The 25,883-nt window shown below is 37.6% G+C and overlaps 1 protein-coding gene and 1 long non-coding RNA gene across 2 annotated transcripts in view; one reads left to right on the top strand and one right to left on the bottom strand.

Moving 5' to 3' along the window:
* Positions 1-25,883, top strand: part of ITFG1 (integrin alpha FG-GAP repeat containing 1) — a 342,666-nt gene that overhangs the window by 96,456 nt on the left and 220,327 nt on the right. Inside the window, exon 8 of the mRNA XM_049620921.1 lies at positions 3,680-3,761. Within this exon, the coding sequence (XP_049476878.1) occupies positions 3,680-3,761 (82 nt within the window). The remainder of the gene's footprint in view (positions 1-3,679; positions 3,762-25,883) is intronic.
* Positions 23,113-25,883, bottom strand: part of LOC125915222 (uncharacterized) — a 199,208-nt gene continuing 196,437 nt past the window's right edge. The window contains exon 2 of the long non-coding RNA XR_007455609.1: positions 23,113-23,615. This is a non-coding gene — a long non-coding RNA (uncharacterized LOC125915222). The remainder of the gene's footprint in view (positions 23,616-25,883) is intronic.

The raw sequence follows: 25,883 nt of genomic DNA, 5'->3' as shown, positions 1-25,883 counted from the left end.
GAATAAAGACAGTCTCTTCAGCAAGTGCTGCTGGGAAAACTGAACAGCAACATGCAGAAGAATGAACATGGACCACTTTCTTATACCATACACAAAAATAAACTCAAAATGAATGAAAGATCTAAATGTAAGACAGGAAGCCATCAAAATCCTCAAGGAGAAAGCAGGCAAAAACCTCTTTGATCTTGGCTGCAGCAACTTCTTACTCAACATGTCTCTGGAGGCAAGGGAAACAAAAGCAAAAATGAACTTTTGGGACCTCATCAAAATAAAAAGCTTCTGCACAGCAAAGGAAACAATCAGTAAAACTAAAAGGCAACCGATGGAATGGGAGAAGATATTTGCAAACGACATATCAGATAAAGGGTTAGTATCCAAAATCTATAAAGAACTTATCAAACTCAACATCCAAAAAACAAGTAATCCAGTGAAGAAATGGGCAAAAGACATGAATAGACACTTCTCCAAAGAAGACATCCAGATAGCCAACCAACACATGAAAAAATGCTGCACATCCTCATCATCAGGGAAATACAAATCAAAACCACAATGAGCTACCACCTCACACCTGTTAGAATGGCTAACATTAACAACTCAGGCAACAACAGATGTTGGCAAGGATGTGGAGAAAGAGGATGTCTTTTGCATTGTTGGTGGGAATGCAAGCTGGTGCAGCCACTCTGGAAAACAGTATGGAGGTTCCTCAAAAGATTAAAAATAGAACTACCCTATGACCCAGCAATTGCACTACTAGGTATTTATCCAAGGGATACAGATGTGCTGTTTCAAAGGGACACATGCACCCCCATGTTTATAGCAGCACTATCAACAATAGCCAAAGTAAGGAAAGAGCCCAAATGTCCATCGATGGGTGAATGGATAAAGAAGATGTGGTATATATATACAATGGAGTATTACTTGGCAATCAAAAAGAATGAAATCTTGCTATTTGCAACTACGTGAATGGAACTGAAGGGTATTATGCTAAGCAAAATTAGTCAGAGAAAGGCAAATATCATATGACTTCACTCATATGAGGACTTTAAGAGACAAAACAGATGAACACAAGGGAAGGGAAACAAAAATAATATAAAAACAGGGAGGGGGACAAAACATAAGAGACTCTTAAATATGGAGAACAAGCAGAGGGTTACTGGAGGGGTTGTGGGAGGGGGGTTGGGCTAAATGGATAGGGGGCATTAAGGAATCTACTCCTGAAATCACTGTTGCACTATCTGCTAACTAATTTGGATTTAAATTAAAAAAAAATAAAGTTAAAAGTGAAAATAAGTATGGTCATACTTCACTTTAAAATATGTTATCTATTAAGAGTAATAACATGTTGATAAAGTTTATAGAATCATTGTTATCAAATATTAAATATGTAAATGATACTAATCTGAATTGAGATTGAGTTATATACTTTTCTATTACCAATTAGAGCAAAGAATAAGTAATGATAATAAAGGGAAGTTAAATCTGATAAAGTACTATCTTCCCCTAATTATGTCATATATATATAATGTATTCTGCATGCTCTCACTGTAGCAAGAATATGTTCTTTTTCCCCAGTGACTGAAAGGAACTATTGCTTTTGTTCTACTGAGGTTTGGGGTTAATATGGCATCTTAGACATGGGAGACCATCACCTGGGAAGTACTCAGTGTTTCTTGATGGAAATGCACCATGAGGTTATATCCAGAAACACTTCTACATATACTTATTAAGTTTAAAAGAACTTCACTGGAGTAATTTGTTCACTTGAATCAGTATAATGAGTTGGCATTCCTCTTTATGTTAACGTGAAGCTGATGTAGTTTAAAAGAGATTTTCTATTTATCCTAGAACCATTATGTCCACTCTACAGAGTGAACATATGCTATGATGTTTCTAAAGTGCAAAGGCAGTGGGAACTTCAGTCAGAGATTTGGCACCTTTGATATATCTCTAATGTAACTTCAGGTACTCCATAAGACTGGAGGGGAATCATAAGTTTAAGACACTGTGTAAATAAGATTTCTATAGAAGCATCATTCAAAAAGTATATCAGATACTTTAGTAATCGTAGGGGAAACATGTTTCTGCATGCAGATAACACTGTTAAAATGATTGGAAAATACTTGATTTTGTCACAAGACAAATCTTACCCACTTACTCATGTTCCTCGAGCATTTGGTCTTCATGTTTTCATTGCAGCAGTGCCTTTCTCTAAAATAGCAGAAGTGACTCCTTATAAAATTAACTTGCAAATCTGCAGTATCCTTAGGAGAAAATTTTTTAATTTTTATAATATTTTTCAACATATAGTTATCTATATAAAGTATATAGTAATCAAAGTCAGTATGTCAAATAGTAGAAATGTCAGTGATAAAAAGAATGCTCTGTATAGAACTAAGTGCTCCAAATTCAGTTTTTTGGTTGAGTTTTCTGGTGTTGTAATCTCAAATTGTAGAAAAGGAGGGCACCTGGGTGCCTAACTCTTGATTTTGGCTCAGGTCAAATCCCACGGTCATGGATTCAGGGTCCATGTTGGGCTCTGCAGTTAACGTAGAGCCTGCTTAAGATTCTCTCTCTCTCTCTCTCTCTCTCTCTCTCTCTCTCTCTCTCTCTCTCTCTCCCCCCCCCCCCCCCCCCCCCCCCCCCCCCTGCTTGTGCTGTATAAATGAATGAATGAATGAATAAAATTATAGAAAGGAAAGGCATTTCTCCATTTGGAAAGAGTAACTGAAACAAAGGATCTCTAATGGATTTTCTTTCTTGTTTAGCTTAGCCGAGCTCTCCTTAGCACCTACCAGTTGTTGTAATCCTTTGTTCCCTTTTCACAATGATACAGAAACTTGAGTTGAGTTGCTAATGAATGGCCCTTTAAGGATCCATGGAATTATCATCTCATTTGAATCTTTTTTTTTTTTGAGAGTGAGAGAAAGAGATCTCACAGAAGCCAGGGAGAGGGTCATGGGTTGGGGGAGAGATAGGGAGAGAGAGAGAGACAGAGAAAGAGAAAGAATGAATCATAAGAATAAGGTTCCATGCTCAGTGCAGAGCCTGATGTAGGGCTCTGTCTCACAACCTTGGGATCATGACCTGAGCCAAAATCAAAAGTCAGATGCTCAGCCAACTGAGCCACCCAGTCACCCCTCATCTCATTTGAATCTTGATATTTTTTCTTAATTGTACCCAATAGAAGTCTTCTTCCTTTGAAATCTATAAAACAGTGTCTTTGCTACTTGCTTGTACCACTTATGTGTTACCTTCAGAAGTTCTATTTTCTTGACATATCTTATCTCCCAATTGAACTGGAAGCTCTCTGAAGGTAGGATCTATTTTTTATACTTCTTTATATTTCCAAATATAAAGAATATACCAAGTACACTACTATTTCCACAGTACTTGAAAGGAGAAGACACTCATGTCTGAAATTATAATGAAGATTTAGTAAAGAATATAACACCAGAAGGCAAGGAAAGCACTCCAGGCAATTTTTATCAACTCACAGCAGTTGCTTTTTCTTTCTTTTTTTTTTATGGTAAAAGTAGAACAGGAAAGTGAATAGTTTTTTTTGTAGTACAACAAAAGCCTTAAATTATTTATTTCCGTGCCTCAGTTAAAATGCTTTGTTTCACACTTGACAGATGAATGGATTATAATAGGCTAATCCAAACTTTTCTGCCGTTAACAGGATGGAAATTTCTCTGTCAATACTGTATTTGAAAAACCTCAAAATATGGTGGTGATTGGACAGTCAGCATTTGCAGACTTTGGTAAGATTCTTTTCATCTTTCAAATTCTACCCCTTTCTCTAACCTAGTCATACTAATTTCCCATACCTGAATATAATTGTATTGTCTTCAGAACAATTGAAGATTTAAAAGGTGTCTTTTCCAGTATTATACATGGCATGTGGTCAATTCCTTAACACAAGAAGGGGCCATTTATGACATTTATGTTTAAAGTATAATTTGAACTTAAGGGTCTCCTATTTGCAGGAGTAACATGCAAAACAAGGAAGTCTGTTGAGGCTTTTCTAAAGGATACCAACTAGTGATTATTGTGAAGTCTTCATACATTTCTAAATGATGGAACAAAAAAAATTGGGAGTTAACCTGACCTCTTGAAACTTGAATACTAAAAACCATTTCTATTTACATCATAATTTCAAAGAACAGTAACATCTATTGTGAATTTGCCAGATGAGGACACATGAATCTCTGTTTTCCTTAAGATTCTACACTGTAAATCAAGTTCACTTTGGTTAGGAACTTCCAAAGCATGTATGCCTCTTTCATCATTTGTCAGTTATTATTAAAAAGGATTTTGTATTAGATAGTAGTCTAGATGACCACTACCTAGGAGTTTAAAGCCCACTCTCCTCCTACTTTTCCTTCATTCTGCCAATAAATACCTCAGCTTCTTCCTCAGAATCCAGATGACATGTCACCATGCCCAGAGGCCTCAGCTTCCTCATTTGTCAAATTTCAATGACAATTGTATCCACCTCCCAAGACTATAGTGAGGAACACAATGTGAATAAAGTACACTATTGGGCACATAGTAATATGACAATAAATTACTGTATAACATCTTTTCATTGGACTTACCTGTTTTTTTGTTGTCATTACTGCTCTTTGCTCAGTTGGCTCAATCAGCTCTTTGTTCAGTGTCATAGAAATGAATCCCAAGGCAGCTATAACAAGTTTAATAGTGTTATTTGAGGGGCACCTGGCTGCCTCAGTCAGTTAAGCGCTGGTCTCTTCATTTCGGGTCAGGTCATAATCTCGTGGTTCGTGAGATTAAGCCTCATGTCAGGTTCTGCAACAGTGCAGAGCCTGCTTGGGATTCTCTCCCTCCTTCTCTCTCTGCCCCTTCGTATGTGTGCATGTGTGCGTGCACACTCTCTCAAAAATAAATAAATAAACTTTAAAAAATAGTGTTACTTGATGGAAATATCAACATCTCTATGTTGTACTGTATTTTAGTTTGGTTATGTTGATGTTACTTTCATTTTGAGCTTTTTTCTGGTTCCTGATTTACATATAGTCTTTAATAAGCAAATAGTGAAGTTATACATGAAAATTTTTTTAAATTTGCTGACTGACTTGATAAACTGGATTGATGACAAATCCTTTTGCAAGTCTTCCTCTAGAAAAAGAAAGTATATATGCATTATATAATTTTCAAGGGTACACATACCTCCCTTAACTCTAGTTAAGAACTTCTATTTGTGTTATGATCATGTGTTTTATATAAGTGCCTTGACTTTAACAACATTATTGGTAGCTTTTCTTAAAATTTATTTAAATTTGACTAACCATAGACTTTTACATGCAGGTATTGTTCAAATGTGCAGAATATAGGATATAGCCCATTAAGAAACATAACTATATTTCCCCACTATTTTTAATGACTTTAGGTAGCATATCAGTAAACACTTTTATTTATTTTCTTTTAATATGAAATTTATTTTCAGATTGGTTTCCCTACAACACCCAGTGCTCATCCCAACTGGTGCCCTCCTCAATACCCATCACCCACCTACCCCTCCCTCCCACCCCCATCAACTCTCAGTTGGTTCTCAGTTTTTAAGAGTCTCTTATGCTTTGGCTCTCTCCCTCTCTAAGCTGTTTTTTTTTCTTCCCCTCCCCCATGGTCTTCTGTTACGTTTCTCAGGATCCACATAAGAGTGAAAACATATGGTATCTGTCTTTCTCTGTATGACTTATTTCATTTAGCATAACACTCTCCAGTTCTATCCACATTACTACAAAAGGCCATATTTCATTCTTTCTCATTGCCACGTAGTATTCCATTGTATATATAAACCACAATTTCTTTATCCATTCATCAGTTGATGGACATTTAGGCTCTTTCCATAATTTGGCTATTGTTGAAAGTGCTGCTATAAACATTGGGGTACAAGTGCCCCTATGCATCAGTACTCCTGTATCCCTTGGGTAAATTCCTAGCAGTGCCATTGCTGGGTCATAGGGTAGATCTATTTTTAATTTTTTGAGGAACCTCCACACTATTTTCCAGAGCGGCTGTACCAGTTTGTATTCCCACCAACAGTGCAAGAGGGTTCCCATTTCGCCACATCCTTGCCAGCATCTATAGTCTCCTGATTTGTTCATTTGACCATTTTGCATGGCATGAGGTGATATCTGAGTGTGCTTTTGATTTGTATTTCCCTGATGAGGAGCGACATTGAGCATCTTTTCATGTGCCTGTTGGCCATCTGGATGTCTTCTTTTGAGAAGTGTCTATTCATGTTTTCTGACCATTTTTTCACTGGATTATTTGTTTTTCAGGTGTGGAGTTGGTGAGCTCTTTATAGATTTTGGATACTAACCCTTTATCTGATATGTCATTTGCAAATATCTTTTCCCATTCTGTTGGTTGCCTTTTAGTTTTGTTGATTGTTTCCTTTGCTGCGTAGAAGCCTTTTATCTCATGAGATCCCAATAGTTCATTTTTGCTTTTAATTTCCTTGCCTTTGGGGATGTGTCAAGGAAGAAATTGCTGTGGCTGAGGTCAAAGAGGTTTTTTCCTGCATTCTCCTTTAGGGTTTTGATGGTTTCCTGTCTCACATTCGGGTCCTTTATACATTTTGAGTTTGTTTTTGTGAATGGTGTAAGAAAGTGGTCTAGTTTCATCCTTCTGCATGTTGCTCTCCAGTTCTCCCAGCACCATTTGTTAAAGAGACTGTCTTTTTTCCATTGGATATTCTTTCCTGCTTTGTCAAAGATAAGTTGGCCGTACTTTTGTGGATCTAATTCTGGGGTTCTATTCTATTCTATTGGTCTGTGTGTCTGTTTTTGTGCCAATACCATACTGTCTTGATGATGACAGCTTTGTATTAGAGGCTAAAGTCTGGAATTGTGATGGCTCCCGCTTTGATCTTCTTCTTCAATATTACTTTGGCTATTCAAGGTCTTCGTGGTTCCATAAAAATTTTAGGATTGCTTGTTCTAGTTTCGAGAAGAATGCTGGTGCAATTTTGATTGGAATTGCATTGAATGTGTAGATAGCTTTGGGTAGTATTGACATTTTAACAATATTTACTCTTCCAATCCATGAGTATGGAATGTTATTCCATTTCTTTGTATCTTCTTCAATTTCCTTCATAAGCTTTCTATAGCTTTCAGCATAGATCTTTTACATCTTTGGTTAGATTTATTCCTAGGTATTTTATGCTTCTTGGTGCAATTGTCAATGGGATCAGTTTATTTGTCTTTCTTTTGCTCATTATTAGTGTATAAGAATGCAACTGATTTCTGTACATTGATTTTGTATCCTGCGACTTTGCTGAATTCACGTGTCAATTCTAGCAGACCTTTGGTGGAGTCTATCAGGTTTTCCACGTATAATATCATGTCATCTGCAAAAAGTGAAAGCTTGACTTCATCTTTGCCAGTTTTGATGCCTTTGATTTCATTTTGTTATCTGATTGCTGATGCTAGCACTTCCAACACTATGTTAAACAACAGCGGTGAGAGTGGGCATCCCTGTCGTGTTCCTGATCTCAGGGGGAAAGCTCTCAATTTTCCCCCATTGAGGATGATATTAACTGTGGGTTTTTAATGAATGGCTTTGATGATGTTTAAGTATGTTCCTTCTATCCTGACTTTCTCGAGCGTTTTTATTAAGAAGGGATGCTGAATTTTGTCAAATGTTTTTTCTGCATCAATTGACAGGATCATATGGTTCTTATCTTTTCTTTTATTAATGTGATGTATCACACTGATTGATTTGCAAATGTTGAACCAGCCCTGCAGCCCAGGAATGAATCCCACTTGATCTCATTTGATCATGGTGAATAATTCTTTTTATATGCTGTTGAATTCAATTTGCTAGTATCTTATTGAGAATTTTTGCATCCATATTCATCAGAGATATTGGCCTGTACTTCTTTTTTGTTTTCCTGGGTGTCTGTCTGGTTTAGGAATCAAAGTAATACTGGCTTTATAGAATGAGTCTGGAAGTTTCCCTTCCCTTTCTATTTTCAGGAACAGCTTGAGAAGAGTAGGTATTATCTCTGCTTTAAATGTCTAGTAGAATTCCCCTGGGAAGCCATCTGGTCCTACACTCTTATTTTTTGGGAGAGTTTTGATAACTGATTCATTTTCTTTGCTGGTTATGGGTCTGATCAAGCTTTCTATTTCTTCCTGTTTGAATTTTGAATGTGTGTGGGTGCTTGGGATTTTGTCCATTTCTTCCAGGTTGTCCAGTTTGTTGGCATATAATATTTCATAGTATTCCCTGATAATTGCTTGTATTTCTGAGGGATTGGTTGTAAAAATTCCATTTTGATTCATGATTTTATCAATTTGGGTCATCTCCCTTTTCTTTTTGAGAAGCCTGCCTAGAGGTTTATCACTTTTGTTTATTTTTTCAAAAAGCCAACTCTTGGTTTCATTGATCTGCTCTACAGTTTTTTCAGATTCTATATTGTTTTATTTCTGTTCTGATCTTTATTATTTCTCTTCTTCTGCTGAGTTTGGGGTATCTTTGCTGTTCTGCTTCTATTTCCTTTAGGTGTGCTGTTAGATTTTGTATTTGGGATTTTTCTTGTGTCTTCAGATAGGCCTGGATTGCAATGTAATTTCCTCTCAGGACTGCCTTCGCTGCATCCCAAAGCGTTTGGATTGTTGTATTTTCATTTTTGTTTGTTTACGTATATTTTTTAATTTCTTCTCTAATTGCCTGGTTGACCTATTCATTCTTTAGTAGGGTGTTTTTGACCTCTGTGCTTTTGGAGGTTTTCCAGACTTTTTCCTGTGGTTGATTTCAAGCTCCATAGCATTGTGGTCTGAAAGTGTGCATGGTAGGATCTCAATTCTTTTATACTTACGATGTGATTTGTCTTGGAGAATGTTCCATGTGTACTCGAGAAGAAAGTATATTCTGTTGCTTTAGTATGCAGAGTTCTAAATATATTGTCAAGTCCATCTGATCCAGTGTATCATTCGGGCCCTTGTTTCTTTATTGCTCCTGTGTCTAGATGATCTATCCATTGTTGTTAGTGGAGTATTAAAGTCCCCTGCAATTACCACATTCTTATCAATAAGGTTGCTTATGTTTGTGATTAATTGTTTTATATATTTGGGGGCTCCCATATTTGGCGCATAGACATTTATAATTTTAGCTCTTCCTGATGGATAGACCCTGTAATTATTATATAATGCCCTTCTTCCTCTCTTGTTACAGCCTTTAATTTAAAGTGTAGTTTGTCTGATATAAGTATGGCTACTTCAGCTTTCTTTTGACTTCCAGTAGCATGATAGATGGTTCTCCATCCCTTCACTTTCAATCTGAAGGTGTCCTCAGGTCTAAAATTTATCTCTTGTAGACAGCAAATAGATGGGTCTTGTATTTTTTTATCCACTCTGATACCCTATGTCTTTTGGTTGGAGCATTTAGTCCATATACATTCAGTGTTATTATAGAATGATATGGGTTTAGAGTCATTGTGATGTCTGTAGGTTTCATGCTTGTAGTGATGTCTCTGGTCATTTGTGGTCCTTGCAACATTTCACTCACAGAATCCCTTTAGGATCTCTTGTAGGGCTGGTTTAGTGGTGATGAATTCCTTCAGTTTTTGTTTGTTTGGGAAGACCTTTATCTCTCCTTCTATTTTGAATGACAGACTTGCTGGATAAAGGATTCTTGGCTGCATATTTTTTTCTGTTCAACATATTGAAGATTTCCTGCCATTCCTTTCTGGCCTTCCAAGTTTCAGTAAATAAGTCTGCTACTAGCCTCATGGGTCTCCCTTTATATGTTAGAGTGTGTTTATCCCTAGCTGCTTTCAGAATTTTCTCTTTATCCTTGTGTTTTGCCGGTTTCACTATGATATGTCATGCAGAAGATCCATTCAAGTTGCATCTGAAGGGAGTTCTCTGTGCCTCTTGGATTTCAATGCCTTTTTCCTTCCCCAGATCAGGGAAGTTCTCAGCTATGATTCGTTCAAGTACATCTTCAGCCCCTTTCTCTCTCTTCCTCTTCTTCTGGAATTCCCATGATATGGATATTGTTCCGCATGATTGAATCACTTAGTTCTCGAATTCTTCGCTCATACTCCTGGATTTTTTTATCTCTCTTTTTCTCAACTTCCTCTTGTTCCATAATTTTATCTTCTTATTCACCTGTTCTCTCCTATGCCTCTTCAATCCGAGCTGTGGTCATCTCCATTTTATTTTGCACCTTGTTTATAGCATTTTTTAGCTTCTCATGACTATTTCTTAGTCCCTTAATCTCTGTAGCAATAGATTCTCTGCTGTCGTCTATCTTTTTTTCAAACCCATCGGTTAATTTTATGACTATTATTCTAAATTCTTGTTCCGTTATGTTGCTTAAATCATTTTTGATCAGTTCGTTAGGTCTCGCTACTTCCTGGAGTTTCTTTTGAGCAGAATTCTTCCGTTTCGTCATTTTGGATAGTCCCTGGAGTGGCACGGATCTGCAGGGCACTTCCCCTGTGCTGTCTGGAGTAATTTGTGTTAGTGGGCGGGGCCACAGTCAGACCTGATGTCTGTCCCCAGCCCACCGCTGAGGCCACAGTCAGACTGGTGTGTACCTTATCTTCCCCTCTCCCAGGGGCAGGACTCACTGTGGAGTGGTGTGGCCCCTGTCTGGGCTACTTGCACACTCCCAGGCTTGTGGTGCTGCTTTGATGGGATCTGGTGTATTAGCTGGGGTGGATCCGCAAGGTGTTCAGGGGTGGGAGGGGCAGGTTTAGCTTGCTTTGCTCTTGGTGGTCCCCTGCGGGAGGGGCCCTTTAGCACCGGGAGGGAGGCAGGCAGGCAGACCCATCGGAGGGATGGGTCCAGAGAAGCACAGCGTTGGGTGTTTGCACTGTGGAAGCAAGTTCGGTGATGGGAACTGGTTCCCTTTGGGATTTCGTGTGGGATGGGAGAGGGAGATGGCCCTGGCCAGCGCCTTTGTTCCCTGCCGAGCTGAGCTCTGTCTTCCAGGGCTCAACACCTTTCCCTCCGGGTGTCCTCTCACCCTCCCGCTCTCCGAGCAGAGCTGTTGACTTATAACATTCCTGATGGTAAGTCCTGCTGGCTCTCAGAACTCACGAAGTCCAGCCCCTCTGTTTTTGCTAGCCAGATTAGGGGATTCCGCCTTGCTGGGCAGGCTGCCCCTCCACCACCCCGTCTCCCTCCCGCCAGTCCGTGTAGCACGCACCGCCTCTCTGCCCTTCCTACCCTCTTCTGTGAGCCTCTTGTCTACACCTGGCTCCACAGAGTCTGTTCTGCTAGTCTTCTGGCAGCTTTCTGGGTTATTTAGGCAGATATGGGTGGAATCTAACTGATCAGCAGGATGAGGTGAGCCTAGTGTCCTCCTGCGCCACCATCTTCCAAACCTCTCCCTGCTAAACACTTTTAATATATCAGTAAACCCTAAGTAAATATCCATAATGTCTTTTAAAACATCCATGTATTTTTAGTTGAGTATTATTAAAAAACAAGACTGCTAATGAGTGCAGAAAAGCAAATGGCATTGAATAAGGTTATGAATATTAATATAAACAAAATATACATTTTCTAAACATTAGAATACATCTGTGAATTGCATCCTGCCCTCCATCCTCAACTCCTTCTCCACCTGCACTCTCTTAGAACCAAGTCAAGTTTGACTGACAGCCAGGAAGTCAGCATGATTTCAGAAATTCACCATTTACCAAATAGATAAAAAAAATAAAATAAAAGCACATGCTGGAATAAATGATGGAGCTCACAGGAAGAATCCTGTACCAGAAAAGAGGGTTTAAATGGCTCCCAGTTCACTTAAGTTGTCTAGGAACAGAAGGTTTTTTTACAGCTATGATGAATTTTTTAGCTGCTAATAAAAAATATTTTGTTAAAGATTAAAAAAATCTACTTTAAACTTAGGCTATTCTGGTATAGAATAAGGGTAGGGTGATTTGAAATCACACAAATCAAGAGTCTTTACCAAAAAATCAACAGAGTAATTGTTCAGACTAATTATGTTGTTTATTTCCTTTATAAGACAAATTCTATACCAGAAATTAGCTAAATAAAACACCATAGAGTATTATGCAGCTGATGAAAATGATGGTTATGAAGATTCTGTTCGAAGTAAAGAACAGAACAGTGTTACACAATGTAATCATCTGAAACAAAACCAGACTAGAAAAAATATTTCAGACTGATAGTCATGGTTATGTGAAAGCAAGTTAATAGGTTATCTTATTCCCTGTGTTTCATATTTTCTGTTATATAGTCAGACTGATTTAATATATGAGCTTAATTATGAAAAAGTTAATTATGGAAGGGTAATAATTAGCAATGGCAAGAAAGACAGCAAAGTATGTGCTTAACGTGTTGTTAGATATTTTTGTCATACTATTTCTAACTAAGTTCATATATAAGTGATCCTATCCTCTGAGTTGCATGAAATCTTCTTTAGAGTGGTCATATACTTTAACAAGATCTTTAACTCCTACAAATAAAATACAAAACTTAGACCTTTGTTATGTTTCAAATACTATACTGAATGCCATGTAAGAATGCAGAGATTTTTAAGATAAGGTCCTTGCCTTTAAGTAATTTGTAGTCTTGGGACGCCTGGGTGGCTCAGTCAGTTGGGCATCTGACTTACGCTCAGGTCATGATCTCTCAGTTCACGAGCTCAAGCCCTGCATTGGGCTCTGTGCTGACGGCTCAGAGCCTGAAGCCTGCTTTGAATTCTGTCTCCCGCTTTCTCTGCCCTTCCCCCGTTCATTCTCTCTCTCTGTCTCTGTCTCTGTCTCTGTCTCTCTCTCTCTCTCTCTCTCTCGATAATGAATAAACATAAAAATATTCAGTAAAAAAATAAATTTGTGGCTCAGTCGGTTAAGCATCCAACTTTGGCACAGGTCCTGATTTCGCAGTTCGTAAGTTCAAGCCCTGTGTCAAGCTCTGTGCTGACAGCTCAGCCTGGAGCCTGCATTGGATTCTGTGTCTCCTCTCTTTGCCCCTACCCCACTCATGCTCTTTCTCTCTCAAAAATAAATAAACATTAAGAAGAAAGAACAAAATTTGTAGTCTTGTGCACCTGGGTGGCTCAGTCAGTTGGGCACCTGGTTCTTAGTTTTGGCATAGGTCACAATCTCATGGGTTCGTGGAATTGAGCCCTGCACTGGCAGTGCAGAGACTGCTTGGGATTCTTTCCCTCGCTCATGCATGCATACTCACATGCTCTGTCTCTAAATAAATAAACTTAAAATATATTTTTTCAAATATATATATATGTGTGTGTGTGTGTGTATATTTATATACATATATATATGTGTGTGTGTGTGTATATATATATATATATATATATATAGTCTAATTTGGAAAACAAAAGACAAATTTGAAAAAGCACAGGAATAAAAAAACAACTACCATAATGTAAGAGACACCAGACCGTATTTCACTGTTAATTACAGAATTAATGCCATAGACAAGATATAAAGTCTTATGGCAAATTGAATCACTTTAGGCTAAGAAAGGGTAGGAAGGTTCATGGAAGATGTGAGATTTTGGACTGGACTTTGAAACAACTCTGATGTTTGGTTAAAAATATATAGAGGTATAAAAACAGGGTGTGGTTAGTGACTAGTGAATACACCACTTAGGCTTGAATAGAGTTTCTGTAAAAATGTAAAAACATAAAAATGGACTGGGAACACATTGAATTACCAAATGAGTAGCAGGTGAACAAATGTTAATTGTGTTCAGTGAAAGCAGTGGGAAGTAGTAGAGCAGTTTTGGACATCTCTGTGTTAATACCTTTTTAAAATTAACTTCAGAAAGTAAAGTTAAAACCTTCTGGTCTTTTAGGGCATGCAGAAGGTATTGCTCCTTAGGCATAGAATAGGAATTCAGGTGGAAATTACTAGAATCTCTAAGATGCTTGAGATTTTTATATCAAAAGGGAGGCACATTTAAAGTTTAAAATACAGGTTTTAATAGGGGTAAAAACCAGTCAGGAGACAGGTCAAGGCATGAGGTGTTAAGAGCATGCACTTAACTACATCAATTAATGGAGGAACAAGTGTGAGAAACATAAAGAAACAATCAGTCAATTTAGTGATTGATTTGACTCTAGTGAATTAAAAAAAAAAAAATCCCTGAATGACTAAAAGAATTATTTTCTATACCATCCTTCATAGAGATAGGTAATTAGGAGAGAAAGCTTGTTTGGATACTTAGAGATACTTTAGAGTCATCACATTAATTATACTAATAAGACAACAAAGCGGGAACATTTAAGAAACCTAGTTTCAGGAATACAGCAAGGCAAGTTTAAAAGTCCTCCAAGAGCTAAGAAGTCAAGACCTGAAGGGGGTATAAACAGCTTTACAGAGGAATAAGGAGGGAGAAAAACAAGCACTACAAGGTGGTCAGAAACCACTGACAATATTATGACCAAGAAAAGGCCTTTTCATTTACAGGTCACAAGGGCACTAATGGCCTAAAAGGTATTGTCTGCAGAACTTGGTCACCCTTGGTATTTCAAGATATCAAACCCTTTAAATATTGTGCTGGTTGAGACCAAATATTCAATTGAGTATTCCCTTGCCTAGCCCAGGAAATAATCATTGATAATCTTAAAGTGAAAGAGAAAAAGCAAGAAACCTCAAAATCAAATTATTTTATGAAGTCTAGATGCTACTAGATAAAAATTAGATTTTAATCCAAATTAACCATGGTAGAACTGAAATGCTTAGTTCAAAGTAACATGACAGTTATATTTTCTCTTGTTTTACAGTTAGATATATAATTAATAACAAGCTGTTAAAATTATTTCTTGTTAGTGCTTGATTTGGTAATAAAAGTAAATCAGATGAGCCATGTATGGAAATTTAAATTTATTATTTAGCCTGAGTGCTAATGGAGAGCTGAATGTTCATATTCTCTTTTACAAAAGAATTTTGAAAATTAAATGCCTTCAAGTAGATGATGATCATACTATAAAAGAGGTTGTACAGGGGAAAGTTCTAGGTGTTATGTTTTCTGGGCCTATTTTCAGTATGAGTCATTTAAGACTACCTTTTATTTCAAAGACTTAATAGTGGAGTCTGTTTGTTTGTTTCACACACTTGTAAACTGGCTACTCTTTTGTTAAGTAGCTTTATTTGTTTTTTCATGAAAAAGTGACACTGAATTCCAATTGAGAATAATCAGTAAAAGAAAAAAAAATGCTTGAGGTTTCAGACACTCTCTTTTAAATGTACTACCATAGCACCTTCATTGTCAATCAGAATTTATTAAGTAGATTCAAATACAGAATATTTTCATATATGGAGTATGGACAAATTAGATATAATTCTTAGATTGAAGGAATTTGAAATATAATACTTGTATTCCTTTGAATGAATTTATGATACAAACATATCAATCAAATAGTTTATTCTTTAAAATTGTATGGTGATCACTTATTTTTCCATTCAGTTTTCTTCCTGTTTTATACCAAAAGATATATAATATGTTAATGTATTCAAAAAATATTTTTTGAGTGCCTACTGTTTGGACTGCTCTATTCTAGCTACTTGGCATATACCACAAGTGAAGCATACGAGAACCCTGTCCTTATGAAGTTTACATTTGTTTGAGGAGAGAAAGTCAAGAAGAATTCATTAAATTAGTAAGGTGTTTTTAGAAAGTGGTAAGAGCTTTGAAGAAATAAAGTATTGTAATGGGAAGTGAGAGGGGCTATGTTCTGTAGCTGATTAGAGGTCATATTTGACCCAAGATGAAGTCACATGAGGTTTTGGGAAACTGTTCCATGTAGAGATAACACCTAAGCAAATGTTGAAGGAACAAAAAGAAGTATGGCACTTGGCCAGGTCTTTAGAGCCTTGTAGACCAAAGTAAAGACTTTGGATTTTATTCGAAATGTAATTGGAAGCTTCAAGAAGACTTGTTAGTAGGATATGCAATTAACCAGGCAAAAGATATGATGACTTGGACCTGTGTAATCATTAGGAGATAAGAGAAGGGGTCATACTTAGGAGATGTTGGAGACAAAGTTGATGGGACTTACTGATTGATATTGGAGGGAAGAGAAGAAGAAAGGATGACTTACAGGTTTGGGGCTTGAACAACTGTCTGGATATTGATACCATTCACCAAGGTAGAAAAGGAGTAGAAAGAGGAAGTTCTGTTAATAGTTCTGTTTTGGACATGTTAAGTTTGAGATGTCTGTTCCACACTAAAACAAGATACAAATGGGAGATACAAGCTCTGGAGAGGCACAGAGTTGGGTATCATCGTATCCTTGTTAAAATGCCTTTTAGATGATGGATGAGGGGTAAATGAAGGAGTACCTGCCCAAAGTATCCCACCTTTCTTCCTAATTGTATAAAAATGTAACTGTATTCCAGCCATATTGGCCTCTTTGTATCCTTCAGACAGGCCAGGCATGGTTTCCCCAGAGGGCTTCTGCCCTTGCTCATTCCTCTCTGTAGAATGTTCTTTCTCCAGATATTTCTCATGGGTCACTCCCTCACAACCTTCTATTCTTGCTAAAATAATGCCCATTGCAGGCTACCTTCTCTGATCACTGTATTTAAATTCTACCCCCCCCCCCCCCCCAGCACTCCTATGTCCTTTCCCTCTTTATTTTTCTCCATAGCATTGAACAGTGGCATATGCTGCATTTTACTCTTGTACTCACTAGAATATCCTCCATTGTTGTGTTTTGTCCACTGCTATATTTCATGCCTGGAGCAGTGCCAGTCACTTTGTAAATTCTCAATGAATAATTTTGAATGAATAATTTAATTAAATGAAAATATATTCTAGTTGATTTAACTAATTGGTTTTTAAAATTGGGCCCAAATTTAGGATATATTTTAAGTATCTTTAACCCTAATCCTACTAAACCAGAACTTCTAAGTGTCATTTACATGATGAGGACTGATCTAACATTATATTTGCTCATTTTGATTAAAGCTAAGTGCTTGAACTAAAAAGTGTTCTGAATCTTTAAAATAGATGGGTGCTGGGGTGTAGTTGGCTAAGCATCCAGCTCTTGATTTTGACTCAGGTCATGATCTCATGGTTCATGGGTTCGAGCCCTGCATCGGGCTCTGTGCTGATGGTGTGGAGCCTGCTTAGCATTCTCTCCCTCTCTCTCTGCACCCCCTGCTCACTCACTCCCTTCTCTCAAAAATAAATAAATAAACTTTAAAGAATAAAATGAAATAGATAAGTGCTGATTTCAGTGGGAGACATCCTGGGTTCTTACAGATTTTTATTCTTAGTCCTTGTATTTCTGTTTTTCTAATTCGTGAATTCTGCCAGCATGTATTATCTATAGTATTTATATTATTTAACACTGAAACAAGTGTATTTGAACAGCTTCTCACTATTTTTTTTTATCTTTCTAGACATGATTAAAGTAAAAGCAACCAATTTAAACATTTTTCTCTCTAACCTGCTAGACCTTGGTTCCCCTCCACCTGACCTGTCCCTATCACAGCAAAGATAATACTGTTACAAATTTTTGATAAAACTAAAATATTTTATATGCACACATTGCCATTTGGAGCCTAAAGTGAATAGATGTTTTTGGAATATTCTAAGTCCAGTTTGTTCCATTCCATGTCACTATGGTGATTGCACTGCAATGGTTGCCATAGCAAAAGTGATTATTCTCTGAGTTTCTACTTTCTAGCAAAGACTCAGGCATCTATCTTGGTGAGTCATGGATGCCAGATGTGATTCTGATAAAATATTTTGAATGCTTTTTGATTGGAATGGTAATTTATATACAAATTATAAAATTGCTGCTTCAGAGTCCTGATTTTATACATACTCAGCATTTAAAGCAGAGTTAAAGCTGTATTCATTTCTTTTAAGATACACAAGCATGAGGAAAAACCAGGACCCTAAATCCCTAAAGCCTTTATGTACAGGTTTGTGTATGTAATATGAATTTTTGCCTTTGTAGGTAAGAAGGTTTTTAGTAAAACTATACCTCTGAAGACATTCTATATTCTCAGAACTACAGTTTTTATTTTTTTAATTATGCAAGGTATTAGAGTGTATAATTCACCCTTTGAATATTAAAAATTCTGTAGGATAATTATTTTACATTATTACATTTCTATTTGTAATTGAACAGATGATATTCTTGCTACTTTCTGATATAACCCACAACTTAATTGGGACACTTGTCTCTCTAAGCCTGTCTCAATTAGTAGAATGAATCTTTGCTAAGTAGAGCAATCCATGTGACTGCTCTATGAACTTCAGCAGGCATTTTTTTCCTTATTTGATTGCCACAGTACTAGGAAAGTGATTATTGCAGGGTCTTGCCTATTCTTAGATCTTGTAGTTACATACCACCTGGGAAAGACGAAAGAAAGTGAAATTTATTCCTCTTTGGTATATTACACCTGAGGGGAATTCTCTGCTATCAGAGCAATAAAGAAGGCTGAGAATAAATTATGAAGGTCCCAGTGCCACCCCCTTTCTAAATGTCCTGTTCCATTTTCAAACAACTTAGGCTTTCATTTCAAACCCGTTTTCATCCATCAAAGTGCTGCTTTTTCATTCTGTGTAAATGCCCCATCCATTCATAAGCAAAAGCAAAGATGTAATTCTTTGATGTAGGTAGGTACACAGCTCTTCTGTGCTTAACCCTCACCCACTAAAGAGTTGAGTGATGGATTGGATGGATGGATGGATGGATGGGTAGTTAGCTAGATAGTAGATGAGTAGTGGATGGATGGATGGGTGAAAGTACCTTTTGTGACAATCCTTGGTCCAGAGCAATCCATTCCCATAGCAGCTCTCACAAAGCAATGCCATCTTCCTATTCTGTCCAGCAGTAGCAAGTCATTCCTTTTTATTCCCTATCACATACAGAGATGAATGGTATTATCTGTACTTAAACTGCTCCTTCCTTATCATTTTACCTCAATAATTAATTTATTTATTTTTGAATTTACATCCAAGTTAGCATATACTGCAACAATGATTCCAGGAGTAGATTCCTTAGTCCCCCTAGCCCATTTAGCCCATCCCCCCTCCGACAACCACTCCAGCAACCCTCTGTTTGTTCTCTGTATTTAAGAGTCTCTTATATTTTGTCCACCTCCCTACTTTTATATTATTTTTGCTTCCCTTCCCTTATGTTCATCTGTTTTGAATCTTAAAATCGTCATATGAGTGAAGTCATATATTTGTTTTTCTCTGACTAATTTTGCTTAGCAAAAAACCCTCTAGTTCCATCCATATAATTGTGAATGGCAAGATTTCATTCTTTTTGATTGCCAAGTAATATTCCATTGTATATGTGTATGTGTGTGTGTGTGTGTGTGTGTATATATGTGTGTGTGTGTGTATATATATATGTGTGTGTAGTATATACATATATATATATGAATGTATATACACACGCATACATACATACCATATCTTCTTTATGCATTCACCCATCGATAGGCAATTAGACTCTTTGCATACTTTGGCTATTGTTGATAGTGCTGCTATAAACATTGGGGTGCATGTGCCCCTTCAAAACAGCATACCTGTATCCCTTGGATAAATTACTACTAGTGCAATTGCTGGGTCATAGGGTAGTTCTATTTTTAATCTTTTGAGGAACCTCCATACTGTTTTCCAGAGTGGCTGCACCAGCTTGCATTCCCACCAAAAATTCAAAAGACATCCTCTTTCTCCACATCCTTGCCAACATCTGTTGTTGTCTGAGTTGTTAATGTTAGCCATTCTGATAGGTGTGAGGTGATAGCTCATTGTGGTTTTGATTTGTATTTCCCTGATGATGAGGGATGTGCAGCATTTTTTCATGTGTCGGTTGGCCATCTGGATGTCTTCTTTGGAGAAGTGTCTGTTCATGACTTTTGCCCATTTCTTCACTGGATTATTTGTTTTTTGGGTGTTGAGTTTGATAAGTTCTTTATAGATTTTGGATACTAACCCTTTATCTGATATGTCGTTTGCAAATATCTTCTCCCATTTTGTTGGTTGCCTTTAGTTTTGTTGATTGTTTCCTTCACTGTGCAGAAGCTTTTTATTTTGATGAGGTCCCAATAGTTCACTTTTGCTTTTGTTTACCTTGCTTCCAGAAATGCGTTGAGTAAAAAGTTGCTGTGGCCGAGGTCAAGAGGTTTTTGCCTGCTTTCTCCTTGAGGATTTTGATGGCTTCCTGTCTTACATTTAGGTCTTTCATCCATTTGAGTTTATTTTTGTGTATGGTGTAAGAAAGTGGTCCAGGTTCATTTTTCTACATGTCGTTGTCCAGTTTTCCCAGCACCACTTGCTGAAGAAACTGTCTTTATTCCATTGGATATTCTTTTCTGCTTTGTCAAAGATCAGTTGGCCATACGTTTGTGAGTCCATTTCTGGGTTCTTTATTCTGTTTCATTGATCTGAGTGTCTTGTTTTTGTGCCTGTACCATACTGTCTTGATGATTACAGCTTTTTAATACAGCTTGAAGTCCAGGATCATGCTGCCTCCAGCTTTGGTTTTCTTTTTCAAGATTGCTTTGGCTATTCAGGGTCTTTTCTGGTTCCATACAAATTTTAGGATTGTGTGTTCTAGCTCTGTGAAGAGTGCTGGTGTTATTTTGATAGGGATTGCATTGAATATGTAGATTGCTTTGGGTAGTATTGACATTTTAACAATATTTGTTCTTCCTATCCAGGAGCATGGAATATTTTTCCATTTTCTTGTGTCTTCAATTTCTTTCATAAGCTTTCTATAGTTTTCAGTTACAGATTTCTCACCTCTTCACCTAGATTTATTCCTAGGTATCTTATGATTTTTGATGCAATTGTAAATGGGATCAATTCCTTGATTTCTCTTTCTGTTGCTTCATTATTGGTGTATAGGAATGCACTGATTTCTGTGCATTGATTTTATATCCTGCGACTTTGCTGAATTCATGCATCAGCTCTAGCAGTTTTTTGGTGGAATCTTTTGGGTTTTCATGTAGAGTATCATGTCATCTGCAAAGAGTGAAAGTTTGATCTCCACCTGGCCAATTTGGATGCTTTTTATTTCTTTGTGTTGTCTGATTGGTGAGGCTAAGACTTCCAATACTATGTTGAATAACTGTGGTGAGAGTGGACATCCCTGTCTTTTCCTGACCTTAGGGGGAAAGCTCTCAGTTATTCCCCATTGAGGATGATATTAGACGTAGGTCTTTCATAAATGACTTTTATGATCTCGAGGTATGAGCCTTCTATCCCTACTTTCTTGAGAGTTTTTATCAAGAAAGGATGTTGTATTTTGTCAAATGCTTTCTCTGCATCTATTGAGAGGATCGTGCAGTTCCTGTCATTTCTTTTATTGATGCGATGAATCGCATTAGTTGTTTTGCAGATATTGAACCAGCCCTGCATCCCAGGTATAAATCCCACTTGGCTGTTGTGAATAATTTTTTTTAATGTATTGTTGGATCTGGTTGGCGAATATCTTGTTGAGTTTTGCATCCGTGTTCATCAGGGAAATTGGTCTATAGTTCTCCTTTTTAGTGGGGTCTCTGTCTGGTTTTGGAATCAAGGTAATGCTGGCTTCATAGGAAGAGTTTGGAAGTTTTCTTTCCATTTCAATTTTTTGGAACAGCTTCAAGAGAATGGGTGTTAACTCTTCCTTAAATGTTTGGTAGAATTCCCCTTGGAAAGCCATCTGGCTTTGGACTCTTGTTTTTTAGAGACTTTTGATTACTAATTCAATTTCTTTACTGGTTATGAGGCCATTCAAATTTTCTGTTTCTTCCTTTTTCAGTTTTGATAGTTTATATGTTTTACGAATTTGTCCATTTCTTCCAGATTACCCATTTTATTGGCATATAATTGCACATAATTTCATATTAGTTTGTATTTCTGCTGTGTTGTTATCTCTCCACTTTCATTCTTGATTTTATTTCTTTAGGTGCTTTCCTTCTTTTTGATCAAACTGGCTAGGGGTTTATCAATTTGTTAATTATTTCAAAGAACCAGCTTCTGGTTTCATTGATAAGTTCTACTGTTTTTTTTATTTCAATAGCATTAATTTCTGCTCTAATCTTTATTATTTCCTGTCTTCTGCTGGTTTTCGGTTTTATTTGCTGTTCTTTTTCCCGCTCTTTAAGGTGTAAGGTTAGGTTGTGTATCTGAGACCTTTCTTCCTTCTTTAGGAACGCCTGGATTACTATATACTTCCCTCTTATGCCTGTCTTTGCTGTGTCCCAGAGGTTTTGGGCTGTGTTGTTATCATTTTCATTGGCTTCTATGTACTTTTTAATTTCCTCTTTAACTTCTTGGCTAGCCCATTCATTCTTTACTAAGATGTTCTTTAGTCTCCCAAGTATTTGTTATATTTCCAAATTTTTTCTTGTGGTTAATTTCGAGTTTCGTAGCCTTGTGGTCTGAAAATATGCACAGTATGATCTCAGTTTTTCCGTACTTGTTGAGGGCTGATTTGTGTCCCAGTATGTGATCTCTTCTGGAGAACATTCCATGTGCACTGGAGAAGAATGCATATTCCACTGCTTTAGGATGAAATGTTCTAATGTATCTGTTAAGTCCATCTGGTCCAGTGTGTCATTCAAAGCCTTTGTTTCCTTGTTGATTTTATGTTTAGAAAATCTACCCATTGTTTTCAGTGGGGTGTTTAAGTCCTGTACTATTCTTGTATTCTATCAATGAGGTGGTTTTTTTTGTTTTTTGTTTTTATGTTTGTGATTAGTTCATTTGTATATTTGAGTGCTCTCACATTTGGAGCATATATGTTTACAATTGTTAGGTCTTGGTGGATAGACCCCTTAATTTTGATATAATGTCCTTCTTCATCTCTTGTTACATTTTTTATTTTGAAGTCTAGATTGTCTGATATATGTATGGCTACTCCGGCTTTCTTTTGTCAACCATTAGCATGATAGATGGTTCTCCATCCCCTTACTTTCAATCTGAAGGTGTCTTTAGGTCTAAAGTGGGTCTTTTGTAAACAGCATATAGATGGATCTTGTTTTCTTATCCATTCTGTTACCCTATGTCTTTTGATTGGAGCATTTAGTCCAATGACGTTTAGAGTGAGTACTAAAAGATATGAATTTATTGCCATTATGTTGCCTGTAGAGTTAGAGTTTCTGGTGTTCTCTGGTCCTTTTCTAGTCTTTGTTGCTTTTGGTCTTTTTTCTTTTTTTTTTTTTTTTTGTCTTTTCTCCCCTCAGAGAGTCCCCTTTAAAGTTTTTTGCAGGGCTGGTTTAGTGGTCACAAACTCCTTTAATTTTTGTTTGTCTGGGAAACTTTTTATCTCTCCTATTTTGAATGACAGCCTTGCTGGATAAAGAATTCTTGGCTCCATAGTTTTCCAATTCAGCACATTGAATATATCCCGTCAGTCCTTTCTGGCCTGCCAGGTTTCTGTGGGTAGGTCTGCTGCAAACCTGATCTGTCTTCCTTTGTGGGTTAAGGACTGTTTTTCCCTTGCTGCTTTCATGATTCTTTCCTTGCCTGAGTATTTTGTGAATTTGGCTGTGATTTGCCTTGTTGATGATCAGTTTTTGTAATATCTAAGGGGAGTCCTTTGTGCTTCCTGGATTTTGATGTCTGTGTCTTTCCCTAGGTTAGGAAAGTTTTCTGCTATGATTTCCTCACATTACCCTTCTACCCCATTTTCTCTCTCTTCCTCTTCTGGGACCCCTTTGATTCTGATGTTGTTCCTTTTTAATGAGGCAATGATTTCCCTAATTCTTAAATTGTGCTCTTTTGCCTTAGTCTCCCTCTTTTTTCTGCTTCATTATTCTCCATAAGTTTATCCTCTATATCCCTGATTCACTGCTCTGCCTCATCCATCCTTGCCACATCCATTCAAGATAACAGCTCAGTTATAGCATTTTTTATTTCCTCCTCACTAGGTTTTACTTCTTTTATCTCCTCAGAAAGGTCTTCTAATCTATTTTCAATCCCAGCTAGTAATCTTATTATCGATTGTAAATTCTGGTTTATACATCTTGCTTATATCTCTGTTGATTAAGTCCCTGGCTGTCATTTCTTCCTGCTCTTTCTTTTAGGGTGAATTCCTTCATTTTGTCATTTTGAAGGAAGCAAAGGAAATAATAAGGTTAAAAAAATTAACAACAACACAAAAAAATCAATGATACTAGAACCTACGTGTGTTTTGGTCTGGTTGTTGAAAGGACCTTGATAGATTAGAGAAAAAAGGGAAAGATAAGAAAAGGAAAAGAAAGAAAAAAAAGGAAAAGGTTTGAAAAACATGAATACAATGAAATAGAATAAAATGAAATTATGGAAGTAAAATAAAATTTGAAAAAATTATGAAAACAAAAAATATAGTAGAAAATTTTAAAGAAAAATATTTTTAATAAAAATTGAAAATGAAAATATATTTTTTCTCTTTCTGTATTCAAGAATATGAAAAGAAAATAAAAAAAAAAACTGAATAGATAGACCAGTGAACAGACTGAAATACAATTGAAATTACATCGGTTTCCCCTAGAAGTCAAATTATGAAGCACTTTTATTATTTACAATAAAATTTTTTTTATTCTTTATTGATAGAGAGAGAGACAGAGTACGAGTGGGGAAGGAACAGATAGAAAGGGAGACACAGAATCTGAAGCAGGATCCAAGCTCTTAGCTCTCAGCACAGAGCCCAACGCGGGGCTTAAACTCACAAACTGTAAGATCATGACCTGAGCCGAAGTCAGACTTTTAACTGACTGAGCCACCCAGGTACCCCAAACTGTGAAGCAACTTATAGTCTGTAAACTCAGCAGGTGGAGAGAGTTGTGATCTCTGAAGAGCAAGGTTGGCCAGTTGGGCAGGGCTTAGTGTAATTGCTCCGTTCTCCACAAGATGGCACTGCTTAGCTTACTGGGGTGGATTGTCGCACTGGTAGGTGTGTATGCGCATGCGTGGGAGGGGTAAAAATGGGGTTACCCAGCTACCCAGTCTGTTGTATCAGAAGTCTGTTCTCCTCGAGCAACAGTTACGCACCTTCCCTTTGTCTCCAATTTCTGTCTACTCCCTGCTTTTATAGTCTGTGTCCAAGCCGTCAGGTTGCCAGGCAGCACCTCCCTCCTGAGTTTTATCTCAGATGTGGCTGTTTCCCAACCCCTCACTTCTGAGGGACTGCAGATTTGACCTGTTCTGACCCTCTGGGGGAGGGTGTCACTGAGCAATGACCAGGTGTCCACCTGACCCCAGAAACGTTCATGGGACCGTGCTGCTGCCAATGCCCCAAGACTGAGGCTGGATCCCATCCCGCCCCAGAAAAAGTTCACACAATAGTGTAGCAGCAGCGTTTGAGGGATTATGGAAAATCATAACACATCTAGCACTAGGCTTCCCCCTTAATGTCCTTGTTCCAGCACCAGTGAATGTGGTTGTTCTCCAGGGTCCGCTGGGACCTTTGCCTGTAGAGTGACTGCACAGCCTCTACCAAATGTCCTCCCTGCAGGGAAACCGCCTCTCCCTGTGTGGTCCGAGAACCCCTCAGACCTCACTCTCTGCTCCTGGGGATTTGCCCTTTCCACCAGAGCTCCTCCAGGTAAAGAGCTGCAGAGTTTCAGACTCTGCGCTCCCCCTGTTTAGAGTCTTAATGGAATTTATACCCTCTTCTTTCTCCTTTCTCCCTTTTTTTTTTTCAGTCCCACCGGCTGTTTCCACTTTTCCACTTTCTCTCCAGCTGCTTTTGAGGGGGTGGGGGGGTGGGGGGGAGAGGGGGAGGTGCTTTTCCCATACTCTTCCCCCATCTCCGTCCTCTCTCCACAAGCAAAAACAGCTACTTGTCCTCCTCCACTGCTTCTCACTCCCCCAGTTCACCTCTCCACGCTGCCTATCTGCTGTGTTCTGTGGTTCAGGTTGTGCAGATTGTTGTGTTAATCCTCAAATTAGTTTTCTAGGTGTGCA

This window comes from Panthera uncia (genome assembly GCF_023721935.1).
Source record: "Panthera uncia isolate 11264 chromosome E2 unlocalized genomic scaffold, Puncia_PCG_1.0 HiC_scaffold_19, whole genome shotgun sequence".
NCBI lineage: Eukaryota > Metazoa > Chordata > Mammalia > Carnivora > Felidae > Panthera > Panthera uncia.
The sequence above is the reverse complement of the archived record's forward strand: the minus strand, read 5'-3'. Positions and strand labels throughout refer to the sequence as shown.